General features: G+C 51.6%; 1 protein-coding gene across 4 annotated transcripts in view; it reads left to right on the forward strand.

Annotated features, from left to right (window-relative positions):
* Window positions 1–763: 763 nt before the first annotated feature.
* The window catches only part of ELF2 (E74 like ETS transcription factor 2), a 58,493-nt gene continuing 40,850 nt past the window's right edge, over window positions 764–18,406 (forward strand). For 3 of the 4 annotated variants that reach the window (XM_049770063.1, XM_049770059.1, XM_049770062.1), the window contains exon 1: window positions 15,964–16,334. Coding sequence is in view for 3 of the 4 variants with exons in the window: in XM_049770059.1 (XP_049626016.1) it covers window positions 16,260–16,334 (75 nt within the window). In the remaining variant the exon portion in view is untranslated. Of the gene's footprint in view, window positions 853–15,963; window positions 16,335–18,406 lie in introns of those variants that run through there. The other variant, XM_049770060.1, reaches the window with a different exon arrangement.

Here is an 18,406-nt window from a genome sequence, read left to right on the forward strand (position 1 = left end):
GTTGGGCGGGTGGTAATTTCTGGGAACGGGGCGGGCCCCGCGGACGGGCGTTGGCTGGGTCGGGGCGGGCCCGGGGCGGGGTCTGGGCGGGGCGCGGCCGTTCCCCACCTCCCTCCGCAGCCCGGGAGTGGAGCTGGATGGAGGGCCCCGGGCGGCCGGGCCGGGCCGGGCTCGGAGTTTTCAAAGCAGCCCTCGGGACTGTCAGTCGTGGCGGCCCTGGGGCAGAGGGGATCCCGAGGCGTCCGCGGCCGGGTGCTGGGGCTGGCGGCGCGGGGAGAGCCGGGCGGCTTCGCGGGGGGTGTGCCCCGCGCCCACCCCGGCGGGCGCTGCAGGTGCAACCGCGCGTCCCGGACCCCGCCGCCACCGGCCTCGCCGCGCGCGCCGGCCCCAGCGGCCGACCGTGCTCCCGTGCCGTGCCGTGCCGTGCGCGGCGCGCGCTTGGGGAGAAGTTGGCGAGGCCGGGGCGCGGGTATAAATAGCCGCGGCGGGTTTGACGGGCGCGGCGGGGCCTGGCGGGCCGCCCCCCGCCCCCCGCCGCGCGGGCAGGGGAGGAGCGCTGGGCGGGCGGGCGGGCGGGCGCCGAGGGGAGGAGCCGAACGAGGGGTGCTGGGCGGGCGGGGGCCACCATTGCTCCCCGCGCCGGGCTCGGTGTCGCCGCCGTCGCCTGGGCGGTTGGGGGGGGAATCGGCGGCGCGGGGCGCGGGGCGCAAGGCGCGGGGCGCTCGGGTGTCTCCTCCGGTGTCCGCGGAGCGGCTCGGGCGGCCGGGGAGAGGCCCCGATTCGCTCCGGACGCCCGGCTACGGCGGCGGCCCGTCCGCGGGCCTGCGGGAGGGCGGGCGACGCGGTGAGCAGGTAAGAGCGCGGGCGGCGGGGCGCAGGGAGCGCGGGGGGCGCGGCGGGCCCGGGCTGGGTTGGGGGGGTGCCCCGCGCGGGTGTTGTTTGGTTGGGGCGCTGCGGAGGCTCCTCCGGGGGCTTCTCCGGAGCGGAGCCGGCGACGGTGACACGGGCGGCCCCCGGGTCACGAACGGTCGGTCGGTCTTGGGGAGCGGGATTTGGAGAAAGGGGAAGGCGCCCCTGGCGCGCGTCCGGCGGGGCGCAGCCCTGGGGGTGGCGGCGCGCGGGGCCCGGGCGCGGGAGGTGGGGAAGGGCCGCCGGCCCCGCCGTGTTTACATCGCGGCGGCCGGGAAGCGGACGGGACCGACCCGCCGCCGCCGCCTCCCCGTGGGGCGCCGGGGCGTCGGGAAGGGGGGCCGGCCCCGGACGAAGCGCTTCGTCCAGGGAGCGGCCGGGCCGGCGGGGCGGCGAGCGGGGCTCCGGGGCAGTGTCCCGCCGGCCGGGTCGAGCCCCTTTGCACCCCCACCATCGCCGTCCCGCTCGCTCGATCGCTCGGGCAGGTGGGGACCCCCGTGGACTCCCGATCCCCCTTCTGCTTTGGGGGGCGCCGGGCTGTTCCTCCGTTCCCAGACTCAGTTCTGGAAACAAAACAAAAAGGGGCCGGAGCACCCGCGCGGCCCGCCGGGGCCCGCCTTCTGGATCTTCCCGGGGCCAGGCTATCTCCCAGGGGAGCGGGCTGCTAGGTGTCGTGGTGGTGGTTGGGGGCGCGGGAGCAGCCCCTCAGGGTGGGACCTCGGCTCTCCGAAGCCCCCACCCCCACCCCCCGCGCCTCTGCCACCGAGCCTCGGGCCCGGGCCGCGCCGGGCACAGTGTTGGTTCGTTGTCAATAAAAGTGGGGTGTGCGTGGCGCGCGGGTCGTGCGTGCAGCTCCGCGTGCTCCCGCGTCCCCGCCGAAGCCCCTGTTCTGCAAGTTCCCCGGCACTTCCTCCAGGGAGCAAGACGTTTCAGAGTGGAAAGCGCGAAATTTCCGCCCTTCTCCGGGCTCCTTGCGCCCCCGCTGTGCGCCTCTGGCCGAGTCATCCGGCCACCCTGTGCTCGCCCCTTGGACCTGCTTCTCTTTCTTGGGGGGGGGGGTGGTCTCCGCATCTCCAAGACCCGTGGCGCACTTTTCTCCCCCACTGTTCTGCCGGGCGCGGGCCGGGCTGCTGGTGGTCCCGATTTCTCTCTCCAGAAAGTAAAATGTCATCGTGGGCGGCTGCCGCGAGCGCCTGGTGCAGACCCTTGAAGGGATTTCGGGGCGATTCAAGTTCAGTCTGCGCGTGCGGCGCGCCTATCTGTGCGTATCCCGCAGGCCCCCTCCTCCTACTGGTGGAACCCAGGCATGGAACAGAAAAGGCAGAATATCTTTGCGCTTGCAAACTTTTACTGGATCAGGTAGCCCCCCACTTTTTTATTCTGGATGCCTCGAGTGATTTCATCGTTGCATTTCATTTTAGTCATGCTAGACCAGGTTATAGAATAATCCGGAATCACCCACCTGAGCTAGGTCCTAGGTCTCCCCCAAAGACCCTTCCCAGTCACCCCACAGAGTTCTGGGCTTCCCAAACTCACAGAGTTTGTGGGGTTCCCGTCAGACAAGTGAGGTACCATTGCTGAGAATCTGGAGCAATCGGCATGCCCAGAGGTCAGATCTAGAGTTACTTTTGGTGACTTTTGGAGAGGGGGCACAGTCTGCCAAGGGGGCTCAAGGGGACTCTTCTGTGAGGGGGTAGGGAATGGAAGCCTGGCCCAGTCCTGGTGCTCCCTGCTGGTGGTGGACGGAGCCTGGGCATCCGTACATTGGGCATGTAAACCTAGTTCTAATAAACCTCCGTGTCACCAAGATCTGAATTTCTCTTCATTTCTCTTCTCTGGCCAGGTAGCTGCGGGGAGGTTGGGACTGCCCACATTCGCTGCTGCTGCTGCTGCTCCTGGCAGCTCACCGTGAATCAGGGTTCAGCTTTGGAGTACCTAGGTGCAGTGGGCATGCGCACGAGTGGCGCCAGGCCCGGACCCCTGCATTAGTGTCACTTTATGATGGGGTTTTCCAAGGGGTGGCCAGGAGCCCGGCAGTTTCCAGCCTGCTGGGGAGTTTTAATGCAAGGGGCCCCGAGGGTTTGTCTCTCTGTTTCTGTCTGTCTATATGGGGAGGGATGAGCCAAGCCACTCCAGCAGTGTTGGGGTGGGCCTTCAGGGCCACCCTTTGCCACTGGCAACTACGCTGCACCGGATCCAGCTTGGCCACATGCAAGGCCAGCCACCCCTCCTATCTCACCTACTGCCCGATTTATGGTTCTGAGGTGTGGGGGCATGATACCCGAGGCCAGCATCGCAGATGCTGAGCCACCATCCCATGTTTCACTCCTGACTCATTTTGTTGGTTTTAAGGATGCTCCTCTATCTGGTGGTCACACATAGCGCGCGCGCTCGCGCACACACACACACACACAAACACACAAACACACACACACCCTCCTACCTGTGGCATTGGGGGATAGGAGATAGGGATGTCAGTATTGTGCCAGGCATTTGTGGTGCACACACACACACACACACACCCTCCTACCTGTGCTCACACACAACACACACACAGGGTGCCAGTATTGCGCCAGGCATCTGCAGGGCCTAAGGAATTGAACCTGGAACCCTTTCTTTGCAGGGCAGGTGCTCTCAGTCACTGTGCTCCCCCCCCTCCTCGGGGTCCCCCAACTCCCCGTTTAAGTGTCTGGTTGGGCAGTTCTTAATACAGTGGCAGCATTGTGCACCCTCATGTGTGCTGGACGGCTCCCTTTTCTGCCATGTGCAGGCCCTGAGAGGCCCCTTAGCCCCCCTTCCCAGTCCCCCCTGGCAGGCTCAGGGGACCATATGGGATGAAGATGTAATGGGGAAGTACGAGTGCAGGGCAAACACCCTCTCCATTGTGCTGTTGCTCTGGCCCTAAGGGTACATTTCGATTGCTTATGCCCCTGGCCACTTGGGTTCCTGTTTCCCAAATTGACCAAGTGATGCTGTTCACTTTTCTGCACAGGGATTTGTGTGGCTGTATTTACTTGCACACGTGTTGGGGATGGACATATAAGCCCTTGTAGAAACAAACCATTTTGCTCTGAAGCTTTTGTTTGTTTGGGGTGTAGGAGTTTGGGGCTGTTCCCAGCAGAGTTTGGAACTACTGTTAGGCTCTGGCTCAAGGGTCCTCTCCCAGTGGTTCCTGGGGGAGCATGAACACCATGCCATGCAGGGGATCACATGGGTCACACAGCAAGTACTTTAATGCCTGTGTTAATGGGTTAATCTCTGGCCCAGTTATTAATATGTTTTTTAAGAAAAGTTTTAAGAAGTATGTTAAAAGAGAAAAGAGGGAACCCCATACAGTAAAAGAAAGGGGTTATGCATCCCAAGTTGGGATGCAATTTATTCTTCAGGGGTATGTGCCCATTTTTAATTTTATTTTAGTATTTTTGAGCTGGGGATTGCACCGGGATCCTGGCATGCACGAGCTACATCCCCGACTGGTATTTAAGATAAAAGCTCTTTTATTCCACATGAACAGGGTAGCAGTCTGGAGTCCTGGTTCGGCCCTCAGAAAAGGGCATGGAATCTAGTTTAGATTATATGGGATTGTTGACAGGTCAGCACAAGGGCTGTAGAGAAAGTACAGCAGCAAGGGTGTTTGCCTTACTCAAGGCTGACCTGGGTTTGATTCCTGGCCTCCCATAGGGTTCCCTGTACACTTTTTTTTTTTTTGGTTTTTGGGCCACACCCGTTTGACGCTCAGGGGTTACTCCTGGCTATGTGCTCAGAAATCGCCCCTGGCTTGGGGGGACCATATGGGACGCCGGGGGATCGAACCGCGGTCCTTCCTTGGCTAGCGCTTGCAAGGCAGACACCTTACCTCCAGCGCCACCTACCTGGCCCCTCCCTGTACACTTTTAGTAGTGCTTTCTTTCTTTCTTTTTTTTTTTTTTCCCCAGCCCCAGGAGTGCTTTCTGAGTGCAGAGATCCAGGACTAGACCCCGAGTACCACTGGGTGTGACTCCCCAAAACAAAAAATAAACACATAAATAAAATGTCACCATAGGGCTTGGAGACAGTAGGGTGGCAAAGGTGCTTGTCTTTTGGGTGTGACCCCAAAACAATTACCAAAAAGGAAATTAGAAAAAAATCACCGTTAAGTGGGTTTCCGAGCATTTTTCTTATGTCCCCAAATTCTCCCTAGCCTGATGCAGCCTGTCTCATCTGATTTCTTTCACTTTGAACAATGGTTTGGGAATTCCTCCATGTTGTAGTATGTATTAGTTTCTTTTCTTTTCTTTTCTTTTCTTTCTTTTTTTTTTTTTTTTTCTCTTTTTGGTTTTTGGGTCATACCCAGTAGCATTCAGTGGCATTACTCCTGATTCTGCACTAAGAAACTGCTCCTGGCCTGTGTGAGGGATCATATGGGATGTTGAGATTCGAACCACCATCAGTCCTGAATCTGCTGTGTTCAAAGCAGATGCCCTACCACTGTGCTATTTTTCTGGTCCCTGTATCTGACTCCTTTTTATTGCTGTGTAGTCCTCTATAGACCACTCTGGTCTTTTGACCAGTGATGCTCATTCTTTGTTGCCAGTGATATAGCTTAAACACCCCAGTCCAGTCTTTTGTGAACACTTGGTTTTATTTTCTGGGCGGATACATAGGGGTCAGCATTTGGGGTCTCTCCTGACAGTCAGTCCATGAGGTACATGTGGTGCCAGGAATAAGCCTAGCCCTCTGCAAGCTCCTCAGCCCCCAAATCAAAACTACAATGCTTCTCCAAAGGCTCCTCCAATGTATGAAAAGACAAGTCACAGACTGTGATGAAATATTTGCAAGTCATGTGTTGAGTAAAGGATCTGTAGTCACACGCTTGAGCAAGAAGAAAAAGATCTGAATAGTCTTTTTCAGTAAAAATGGGGGTATGAATTGCTACTATCACAAGTAGGTTAATACCATGGGGCTTTGGGAAATCCCTAAATGTACAATCAACTCACTGGTCCAGACCCACCAAACTGGCTACACTGAAAAAGATAATGACAAGTGTTTGCAAAGATGTGGATTCTCACAATTGCTGTTAACAGAAACTTCAGTTTGGTGGACTGGGTCTGGGGCTAGAGGAGCACATTCTTCTAGTGTGAGAACCACTGGACTCAGTCCCTGTCACTGCACTATCCCCTTACCAAGCACTGCCAGGCGTGGCCAACAAAATGACAACAATAACCATAATCCATAGTTCAACAGTTTCTTAGCAAGTTCTGCACATGAGGGTCAGGAATGTGGCTCAATAGTAGGGTACGTGCCTCAAATATGTGAGATCTTGTTTTCTGTGAGGAGTGTGTGAGGCTCTGGGTTCTTCTAGGGATGTGTGGCCTAGGTTTCTGTGAGGAGCATGTGAGGCCTGAGATTCTGTGAGGAGCATGCGAGGCCTGGGGTTCTGTGAGGAGCATGGGAGGCCCTGGGCTGGTTCTGTAAGGAGCATGTGAGGCCTTGGGTTGGTTCTGTGAGGAGCTTGTGAAGCCCTGAGTTGTGTGAGGAACATGTGAGACCCTGGGTTGGTTCTGTGAGGAGCACGTGAGGCACTGCTGGGTGTGGCCATAAGAGAAACGACAAACACCACAATTTTCTTCCTGGCAAGGAGAGAGCTCAGCCCAGCACAGACCTTATAGGCAGGATGCCAGGCTCAGCCTCTCAGGAGTTGCCGACACCTGAGCACTGCTGAGTGCAGTTGAAACGACCCTCTTATCCCAGAGTTTTCATTTCAGGGGGATCTGATTAAGCAATCATTTTCATTTCTAGTTTATGTTCCTGGTAAAGTTTTGGTTTCGATTTTGTTTGGGGATTTTGGGCTATACCGGATGGTGCCAGGGGTCAGCCTTAGCGGGTCTCTGGGGGCCCTATGAGGCTTGGGGTGGAATTCTGGCCGTCTGGATGCAAAGCCTTCCCCTGAGTCTTTCCCTTCCCCTTAGCTTACAGTCTACAGGAATTGAGTGTTCCGGGAAATTAACTTTGTTTCTTTCTTTATTTTATTTTATTTTATTTTTTTTTCATACACAACTGTGCTCAGAGTTTACTCCTGGCTTTGCACTCAGGACTCACTTCTAGAGATGCTCAAAGGTTCCATACAGGGTGCTGGGAATGAACCAGGGTCTGTCTTGTACCAGAAAGAGTCTGATCTGCTGCACTATTTCTCTGACCTCTAATTTTCTTCTTTGTTTTTTTGTTTGTTTGTTTGTTTGTTTTTGGGCCACATCTAGTGGCACTCAGGTTACTCCTGGCTCTATGCTCAGAAATTGCTCTTAGCAGGTTCTGGGGAATCCTATGGGATGCCAGGGTTGAAACAGGGGTGGCCGTGTGCAAAGCAAACACCCTGCCACTGTGCAATAGCTCCGGCCCAAGAATTTTATTTATTTATTTTTTTTTGGTTTTTGGGCCACACCCGGCGGTGCTCAGGGGTTTCTCCTGGCTGTCTGCTCAGAAATAGCTCCTGGCAGGCACGGGGGACCATATGGGACACCGGGATTCGAACCAACCACCTTTGGTCCTGGATCGGCTGCTTGCAAGGCAAACGCCGCTGTGCTATCTCTCCGGGCCCAAGAATTTTATTTTTAATTTTGTTTTTTTGCTCAGATTTTTTAAATTTAAAATTTATTTATTTTATTTAAAATTTTATTTAATTATAAGTAATAAGTTTGTTAATAAATATAAATATAAAATGATCATAATCTATAAATTTATTAATTAAAATTTTATTTCATTTAAAATTTAAATTTATTTAAAAAAGTTTTTTTTTTTTTTTTTTTTTGCTCACTCCTGGCTCTTCTCTCAGGCTCACTCTTGGCTGGCCTCAGGACCATATGGGGAGCTTGAAATGGACCCTGAGCAAGAAAGCATCTTCTCGGCTGTAGTATCTTTTTGGTCTCTGGAAAAATCTTTTTTTTTGGGGGGAGGGTTGGGGGCTAACTCCCAGCTGTGCTTAGGGGTTATTCCTGCCTTTGCACTCGGGGATCACTCCTGGCAGCTTGGGGGACCATGTGGGATGCTAGAGATCAAATCCGGGTTGGCCACTTGCAAGCAAACCTTTTTTTTGTTTTTGTTTTTGGGCCACACCCCGTGGTGCTCTTTTATTTTTTTGGGGTCACACCTGGCAGCGCTCAGAGGTTACTCCTGGCTCTGTGCTCAGAAATTGCCCCTGACAGGCATGGGGACCATATGGGATGCCGGGATTCCAACCACTGTCCTTCTGGATTTAAGGCAAATGTCCTACCTCCATTCTATCTCTCTGCCCCCCCCCCCCCCCGTGCTCTTTTGTTTACTCCTGGCTCTGGGCTCAGAAATCCCTCCTGGCAGACTTGGGGGGACCTATGGGATGCCAGGGAATTGAATTCAATTTGGCTGCATGCAAGGCAGATGCCCTACTTGCTATGCTATTGCTCTGGCCCTGCTAAGCATACCTTTTACCTGCTGAGTTACTACTATGGCACCAGGAAAAATATTCTTTCTCTTTTTTCGTTTTTGTTTTTGGGTCACATCTGGCAGCACTCAGGTTACTTCTGGCTCTGCACTCAGAAATCACTCCTGGCGGTGCTCTGTGGACCGTATGGGATGCCAGGAATTGAACCCAGGTTGTTTGTGTTCAAGGCATATAGCCCTACTACTGTGTTATCTTCGGCCCCAGACAAATATTCTTTTTTTTTTTTTTGGTTTTTGGGCCACACCCTGTGACGCTCAGGGGTTACTCCTGGCTATGCACTCAGAAGTTGCTCCTGGCTTCTTGGGGGACCATATGGGACGCCGGGGGATCGAACCGCGGTCCGTCCTAGGCTAGCGCAGGCAAGGCAGGCACCTTACCTCCAGTGCCACCGCCCAGCCCCCAGACAAATATTCTTTTTTTTTTTTTTTTGTGTGGTTTTTGGGTCACACCCGGCAGTGCTCAGGGGTTTTTCCTGGCTCTGTGCTCAGAAACTGCTCCTGGCAGGCACGGGGGACCATATGGGACGCCGGGATTCGATCCGATGACCTTCTGCATGAAAGGTAAACGCCTTACCTCCATGCCATCTCTCCGGCCCCTAGACAAATATTCTTAACCACAGTAATTCCTGACTTCCCTGGAAGATGATTTCTTTTTTCTTTTCTTTTTTCTTTTGGTTTTTGGGCCATACCCGGTGGTGCTCAGGGGTTACTTCTGGCTATCTGCTCAGAAATAGCTCCTGGCAGGCATGGGGGACCATATGGGATGCCAAGACTCGAACCTACCATTTTAGGTCCTGGATCGGCTGCTTGCAAGGCAAACGCCGCTGTGCTATCTATCTCTCTGGCCCAAGATGATTTTTTTTTTTTGGTTTTTGGGTCACACCCGTTTGACGCTCAGGGGTTACTCCTGGCTATGCACTCAGAAATCACCCTTGGCTTGGGGGGACCATATGGGATGCCGGGGGATCGAACCTCTGTCTGTCCTACGCTAGAGCTTGCAAGGCAGACACCTTACCTCTAGTGCCACCTTCCCGGCCCCAGATGATTTCTTTTTAAGATTTCTTTGTAAGATGAGTTAGTTGAATTAAATGAAACCATAATGTTCAGAAAATACTTTCTGGGCCACCCTTGGTGAAATTCAAGGGCTACTCCTGGTTCTGTGCTCAGTGACCAACCTCCTGCTGGGTCAGGAGAATGACAGTACTTGACCTCGTCCCATCTCCAGCACTGCAGAAGAGTCAGCTCATAGCTGACTGCTGCTTCCTTGTTATTTCCTAGGGAAGCGATTGGCACAGGTTTTAGAACCAGTTGGAGGCCCTTGGTTGAAAATTTTTTCTTTCATAGGAGACAAAACCCCCATGAGCCCGCCCCTATAAGCTGTTGGTCTGGGGCAGGTCCTCCCAGAAGGTCTGGGGCCAGAGAAAGAGAGGAGAGGGCTCGGTGGCCCCATATGTGGTTCCCCAAGCACTACCCCACAAATCAGAGATGCTTCTGCTCAACCCCTAATAAGCCTAAGGTCACAAGTCAGCTCATAGCCGTGGCTTGGGGCTCTGGGAACCCGATGTGGTGCCAGTATGGTGCCACTAGGGATCAAACTCTGGTCAACCATCTGTTGTCTAGCTGAGATTGTTAACCCTTTCTGGACCTCATGCCTCTCCTGGTCTGGTTCTCTCATGTGATGTCCTTATTCACAGGGTATAGATGGCTAACACATTTATTTCCCTAATTTAATGTTTCTCACAATCATACATGGAGTAAAGCCTCAAAACGAACATTTCTACAAGTTTGTTCATTATTGAAATTATTTTTTTGCCACACCAGCAATGCTCAAGGGTTACTTCTGGCTCTTCACTCAGGAATCACTCCTGGCAGTGCTCAGAGCACCATATGGTCTGCCAGGGATCAAACCTGGATTGGCTACAGCACGGCAAGCATCTTTTCCACAGTACTAGCCTCTCCTTACTAATGTTTTGGTTTTGGGGCCATGCCTGGCAGTGCTCTGGACTTACTCCTGGCTCTGTGCTCAGGGATCCTAGCTGTGCTCGGACCTCATGTGGTGCCGTTGGGAACAGAACATGGTCAGGCACCTGCAAATTAAGTGCCCCCCCCCTCCCTGTATTATCTCTCTGATGCAAGTTTTGGGTCATTGATTAAGAACCTTAGTTGGCACAGAGAGCCAGATCTAGTGGTTTGAGCACAGCCTTTCCCTGCAGAACACTGCTTCCACACCTCACAGGGCAGATCCTGAGCCTCTCCTTCCTCTCCTAAAGAAAAAAACAGGAAAAAAGCAAACATCACTGCTCTTTGCAGCAACTCAAGAAGAGTTGGGTGGAAGATGTCCTGACTGTTTTCATTTCCTCTCTGTCATCTCTCACTTCTCTGATCACTGCCTGCTGGAAGCTTGGAGCATATTCGAGATGTTGGCTGATCAGAAGGACCAGGGCAAGAACTGGCCTTTTTTCAGAGTGGGGGTGGGACTGTGGTTCAAGTGGTGGCACCCCTGTCTAACTTTGTTCCCTTTGCCCCCCACTGGCCCAGTTCTTGGGGGAAGAGGACGCTGCAGTGACTAGACTGATCTTGTCTGGCTGTCTCTGCTCAGCTGTTTTTTAAGGAACTGGAATGTCAATGATTATCATTTAAAACTTTTATTTTTTATTTTCTTCTGGCTCGCAGTGCCAGGGATGGAACTCAGGACTCAGGGCCTCACACATGCAAGTGCTCTGCTGTTGAGTTACCAACCTGGACCCTAGCATTGGCATCATTCTGAATATTTCTTAGGGTTACTTGTTAGATTTGTTTGTTTGTTTGTGTTTTGGGCCACACCCAGTGATGCTCAGGGGTTACTCCTGTCTATGCGCTCAGAAATTGCTCCTGGCTTGGGGGGGGGGAACCACATGGGACGCAGGGGATTGAATAGCGGTTTGTCCTAGGCTAGCGCAGGCAAGGCAGCCGCCTTACTACTTACCCACTGCTCCAGCCCCTTACTTGCTAGATTTTTATTATCAGCATCAAATCGGGTTTGCAAGCCAGCATCGGTCAGGGTAAACCTGGGAATGTGGACATGGCAGGCAGGTTTGTGGCTGAGGAAGAAACCAGCCTTCCTAAGCTGTGTATTCTTGGGGCTGGAGCCATATTTACGCAGTTAGGGCACTTGCCTTATATGCAACAGACTGGGGTTCAATCCTTGACCCCTCTTGTGGTCCCCTGAATCTGCCAGGAATGATTCTTGAGCATTGCCAGGGCTCTATGTTTTACTTATAGTCTGTATAAGTGACTCATGCTCTTTTTTTGTTTTGTTTCTTTGTTTTTTTGTTTTTGGGTCACACCTGGCAGTGCTCAGGGGTTACTCTTGGCTCTGTGCTCAGAAATCACCCCTGGCAGGCACAGGGGACCATATGGGATGCCGGGATTCAAACCACCGTCCTTCTGCATGAAAGACAAATGCCTTACCTCCATGCTATCTCTCTGGCCCACTCATGCTCTTTTTTGATGCTCAGGGGTTTCTTCTGGCTATGTGCTCAGAAATCGCTCCTGGCTGAGGGACCATATGAGACACTGGGCATCGAACCCAGGTCCTGGATCAGCCGCGTGCAAGGCAAATGCCCTACCCCTGTGCTAATGCTCTGGCCCAACTCATGCTCTTAACTTAGAATAAATGGCATGGGATTACTGAGAATCTGAGGCCAAGCCAAGGCTCCTCAGTTATTTCTCCAGTACCTGTGATGTTTTAGGCCTCGTGTGGCCAACACACTTCCGATTCACTTGCTCTTAAACATCATGTGGCTAAACTAAGTGAACAATTATACCCATTTCACAGGGCTATTATGGGGGAAAGGGGAGACTGTGTTGGCACAAGTGGTTATTTATACCAGCTAAAGAATTCATGTGGCCAGGGAGCCATATGAGAAGCTGTGCTGCTTATTTGGGGCTCAAACCCCTGGCTCCTCCTTAAAGATCTGAAGCAGGTGCTCAGCTGGAATTCTCCCAGGGGTGGTCTGGGAACCAGGCTAGAACCTGGCCCCGTGTTCAGGTTGTGCACTCTGCTCTTGAGGGCCCCATTTTTCAGGACCGATGCACTTCGTTTTCTGCCTTTCTGTTTTGTGTTTCTTTTTGGGTGACATCTGTGGTGGTGCTTGGGGGCACTCCTAGCTGTGCCTGGGGCGCCATCGGGAAAAAGGGATCAAATGTGTGCTTAGTACATAGTTATTTTCTCTCTGTTAATCTCAGAAAGGAGATGAAGAATAGTACCAGAGGGGCCTTGGTAATGAGCTCAACTGTGTGTGTGTGTGTGTGTGTGTGTGTGTGTGTGTGTGTGTGTGTGTGTGTGTGTGCATGTGACACCTCACAATGCTCAGGGGTTACTCCTGCCTCTGCACTCAGGGATCACACCTGGCAGTGCTCTGGAGATCCCATGGGATGCTGGAGATCAAACTCTAGGTCTGTTGTGTGCAAGGTAAATGCCCTCCCCACTGCACACTCTTTGGCCCAAGGTGAAATTTCTCTCTTAGAAATTTTTTTTGGGCTACTTCCAGTGGTTCTGGCGATTCTTGGAGTTGCCCACCCTGGGGATTCCAGTGCATGCATGTGTATGCCCTGACACCCGTCCTAAATCCCAGGTGTTTCTTTTTTCTTAGGTTTTGGGTCCCACCTAGCAGTGCTCAGGAATTGATTACTTCTGGCCTCTGTGCTTAGGAATTACTCCTGGGGTGCAGGGGATTGAACTTAGGTCAGCTGCAGTCATGGCAAGCACCTTACCCCTGTACCAACTCTTCAACTACTGCAAGTATTTCTCTTCACTGCAGAAGTTTATAGAAAGTCTTTTTTTTGTTTGTTTGTTTTTTGTTTTTGTTTTTGGGTCACACCATTGATGCTCAAAGGTTACTCCTGGCTATGCACTCAGAAATCATTCCTGGCTTGGGGGGACCATATGGGACACCGCGGGATCGAACCTCTGTCCATCCTAGGTTAGTGCTTGCAAGGCAGACGCTCTACTGTTCGAGGCACCAATCTGACCCTTTCTTTTGATTTTGTTTTTGGGTCACACCTGGCAGCGCTCAGGTTACTCCTGGCTCAGGGGACCATATCAGATGCCAGGATTTGAACCATTGTCCCTCCTGCGTTGGCTGCGTGCAAGGCAAATGCCCTACTGCTCTTCGGCCCCTATAGAAAGTCTTTATTTATTTTATTTTAGTTTTACAAATATTTTTACAAACCCTTGTGTTGAGGGCTGACTTTCAATAGATTGCAGCGGGGGAGCTGCTCTGCTTCGTACGAAACCCTGACCCAGAAGCAGGTTGTCTATGAATGGTTTAGCGCCAGGTGCCCTATGAACATGCCATGCATGGCGGGGTTCCTGAGAAGAGCGGCTCTCCTCACCGGACCCCGGTCCCTAGAAAGTCTTTATCTGCTGATTTTCTTATCTGTAGATTCAGCAGCTAAATTTGATATAATAAACAGTAATTGGGGCCAGAGTGATAGCACAGCAGTAGGGCGTTTGCCTTGCATGTGGCTGACCCAGGATGGAACCGGGTTCAATTCCCAGCATCCCATAGGAATGATTTCTGAGTGCAAAGCCAGGAGGCACCCTGAAGTGCCACTGGGTGGACTCAAAAACCTAAAAACAAACAAATAGCAATAGAATGACTGTTAGAAATATGTATTTTTTTCAAATAGTTTTTTTTCGAGGGTGGTGGTTAGGGTCACACCAGTGATGCTCAGGGGTTACTTCTGGTTCTGTACTCAGGAATCACTCTGGCTGTGCTTTGGAGAGCCTGTGGGAGGCTGGGTATCAAACCCAGGTTGGCTGTGTGCACAGCAAGCACACTCCCTACTGTGTTAACTCTTGCCCTTTTAAAGTGACTTTTGTTCTGTTTTGGTCTTGTTTTTTGGGGGGTTGCTCCCATCAGTACTCATAGTCCCTATTGGTGCTATAGCAGAAATGGGGGTACTGCATTCCAAGTCTTTGTTCAGCCCCTCAAGCTGTCTCTTGTCCCTCCTTTCAAATATATTCAGTTTTCACACTTTTTAATTTTGATATGAGAAGAAAAAGTTTTGTTAGAAATAAATGTCTGGGGTCCAGAGAGATTGCATGAAGGTAAGGCTCTTGCCTTTCATGCAGAAGGACGGTGGTTCAAATACCGGTATCCCATATGGTCCCCCGTGCCTGCCAGGAGCGATTTCTGAGAGTAGAGCCAGGAGTAACCCCTGGGCGCTGCTGGGTGTGACCCAAAAAACAATAAATAAATAAATAAATAAATGTCTGAACTATTTGACATGTACAAAATTTAATACAAGGTAACTTTTTGTGGTTGTTGATGAGAAAAAGCCTGTGGTTCTCGGGGTTCACTCTAGGCTCTGTGCTCAGGGATCACTCCCGGTGGGACTTGGGCACTATATGGGGTGCTGGAGATTGAGCTCCAGGTCAGCTGTGTGCAGGGCAAGTGCCCAACCCAGTGCATTTTCTCCCTGGCTCCCAAATAAAATGTAACTTCCCAGGAGTAATCTAATATGTAAGTGTAGGAAGAAGCGTGGTTATCTTTACTTAGAACTCTTGTCTATATTGCATTTTGACCAATAACCAAATAATTATTGAGGAAAAAATGTGAGATTAAAGACTTTCCAGGGATCAGAGAGATAGTACAGTAGGACTATAAAGTCCCTGATGCTTTATGTGTCCTCTGTCACCCCTCTGGAGTGATCCCTGACACAACCAGCAGTAATTCCGGAACACTGCTGGATAGTTTCCAAGATGATGATGATGATGATGATGATGATAATAATAATAATAATAATAATAATAATAATAATAGTAGTAGCAAATACACACATACTTTCCAAGTGAAAGATAGTACAACACTTACCTTGCAAGCTGCCAATCCTAGATCTGGGTTCGGTCCCCAGTTCTACCTAGGATACACTGCTGGAAGTTACCCACAAGCCCAGAGCTAGAAGTAAGTCTGAGCATCTCTGGACGTGTTTCCAGTACAAAACAAACCAGGGACTGGAACAATAGCACAGCAGTAGGGCATTTGCCTTGCATGTGGCTGGGACGTACCCGGGTTCGATCCCTGGCACCCATGTGTCATCCCCTCTCAGTCTGCCAGGAGCCATTTCTGAGCGCAGAGTCAGGAGTAACCCCTAAGTGCTGCCAGGTATGGCCCAACCCCCCCCCCCAAACCCAAACAAACAGAAGAAAAGATAAAAGAAAATCAACAACCAAAAGACTTTCCCAAAGGTTTCATGATGCTGTTTGCAAACTGTTTTATATGAAAGTCTGAGCAACTTCCATTGAGTTGTTTTTCAGTGGCTGCATTCAGGATGTGAGGGGAAAGTTAGGCTGTGACTAAAAGCCGCAGGTGCTTCTCACCGGCTCACACTAGCTGTAAATAAGGATGAGCTATTTTCCAGAGAAGCTTCCAGAAGCCTCCATTTGAGTAAGCAGGCAAAGGCATGGTACGATCTCTGATGTGGTCAGCCAGTCCAGTGCATCTTGTTTGCGATTTAGGAGAGACCTGCAAGCTTCCACCCTGATGCTTGAGGCACCAAATTTCCCTTTTCCTGGGAGAGGAGGCCACGATTCTGAGCCTGGGCTGCCCAGGCCCGAGTGTCACTTTGCTGCCAGCGCTGGGCAGCAGCCAAGTCAGGGCGGTCACCGCTCGGACACCTGAGCACTGGAAAAGGCACCGTTGCCCTGTTGGCACCGCCTTGATGCTTGCCTCCCCTTCTCTACCTCCTTTCGTTCTTTTGACCCTGTCCCCTGTGTCCTCTCTCTAGGCTCCTGGCCCGACAGCTGGTGCCTGGATCTCAGCTCCCTCAAGGCCACCTCTTGGGACTCGGCGCTGCCCTGATGAGCCCAAGCTGCGCCTGTCGGCTGCCTGTGAAACTCCCTCAGCAGTGGCATGATGGCGTCGGCGGTGGTGGACAGTGGTGGGTCTCTTCTGGAGCTTTCCGGTGGTGGCTTGAAACGCCAAGAGGTCAGACATCTCCGTGTATTCCCTGCTCTTTGTCCCAGGAAAGCCAGGCAGGCATAGCAGAAAGCGTATAAGGGACCCCAGAGATAGCACATTGGGGAGGGCATTTGCCTTGCATGGACACATCCCTGGCATCCCTATCTATATAGGTCCTTCGAGCACTTCCAGAAGTAAATTTTGAGCACAGGGTCAGGAGTAAATCCTGAGAAATGCTGAGCACTGTTTTGTGACCCCAAAACATAAATAAACAAACAAACAAAAATAAGAAAAAAGTTATAAGCATATTAACATGTCCAGTGTTTGGGTGGGAGCGATAGCACAAGGGGAAGGATATTTATTTGCTTTGCATGTGGCTAACCCATGTTTGATCCTCGGAATCATATATGGTCCCCCAAGCACCGTCAGGAATACTAACCCCTGAGCATTGCTGGATGTGGCCCCCAAACCAACCAAACAATTAAAAAGGCCCAATAGTCACTGTTAACTGTCACTCATCCAGACCACAAAATGATATTACTCCACTCAGGAAGATCAAAATTAGGAAGCACCATGTTTAGGAAAGTGTAGGAACATTTATACATTACTCTATTGTTTTGGGGCCACGCCTGGCAGTGCTCAGGGCTTCCTCCTGGCTTTGCATTCAGGAATCACTCCTGGAGTGGCTCGGGGACTGAATGGCACTGAGCATGGAACCTAGGTCAGTTGTGTGCAAAGCCAGTGCCTCACCTGCTGTACTAGCAGCAGATTTGGAAAGGTATAGCATATTATTTAGATGGGTGGGAAGCAGACCACTGACAACCTTTACCTGGATGAGTGGGCAGGGAAGAGGGTGATGGTGGGCACAGGGTGACTGGTCTAGGGGTACAGGAGACTTTTGGGGTGATAAGAATTTCTAGAGATATATTTTATGTTTATTTTCATTAGACACAGTTTTGTGATGGCCTTTGTGAAAATCATGAGCTATACATTTATTTTGATTTTGGGGCCACACCTAGAAATGCTTAGGAGTTACTCCTGGCTCTGCACTCAGGGTTCACCCCAAGCCCACAAAGAGTCAAGTTGTGGGGATCAAACCTGAATCAGCCACGCACAAGGCAAGTGCCCTTCCCATTGGCCCCTGTTCTAGGTCTTTTCATGCACAAGTAGAATATATCGCAGGAATCATATGTAGCTCCCCAGCAGCCTGCAGGGAGTTGGGTTAGCCTCTGAGCGCCATGTGTGGGGCTGTCCCTTCCCCAAAAGCTGCCTGCATGGTCCTTGATGGCCATTTGCTGGCCCATGTGCCCCAAGGATGCGGTGACAGAGCAAGGGAATGCAGCAGCAACTCTGCACTCAGAATCAGGATCTCTTGGCTTGATTGTTTGATCTCCTACTGGGGTCCATGGCCCCCAATGAAATGAGCTGCTTTGATAACTCTTGGGTTTCAGGGAAGTTACAGGAAACTGAACTCTGTGCCCAGGATCGCAAACTACACCGCTTTGACAGGCTCTTTGTCTTAAGTCCGGATCTACCTGGTGGGACCCTGTTGTGCTTGCTGACAATCTCTGATGAAGCAGTTTGGGGGCATGCCAGGTACCCACCAGAGAGGAGCTGCATTTGGCGTATTGTAGTGAGTGTGTGCTCCAGGGATCTGAGCCAGATTACAGTGATCCTCAGCAAAATAACCTAGTAGACGTGCAAATTCTGACTGTATTATTATAACACAAAGTCTGCTGATTCTTTCACTCTCCAAGTGCATTCCACCGCCACACACAGCTTTAATTATCACACTTGGCAGTCATGCTGGGCATAGGAAGGGAGTTGAACCAAACTGTTGCATCTGTGATGCTCTGTCAGTGTTTTTATAGTTGTTGAGCCTTTTCTTTGAACCTGGCTACAAATGTCCAGTTCTTCCCTTTCCTGGAATTTGGCCTGAGTGGTTGAAAAGAAGTTGAATAGGTAGAGAAGGTCATTTCAGCCTATAAAAGAACACAAGCTGGGCCGAAGCGATAGTACATCAGGGAGGGCATTTGCCTTGCATGTAGCTGACCTAGGTTCCATCCCCAGCATCCCGTATGATCCCCTGCACCTCGTCA

The sequence above is a fragment of the Suncus etruscus genome, chromosome 3 (genome assembly GCF_024139225.1).
Source record: "Suncus etruscus isolate mSunEtr1 chromosome 3, mSunEtr1.pri.cur, whole genome shotgun sequence".
NCBI lineage: Eukaryota > Metazoa > Chordata > Mammalia > Eulipotyphla > Soricidae > Suncus > Suncus etruscus.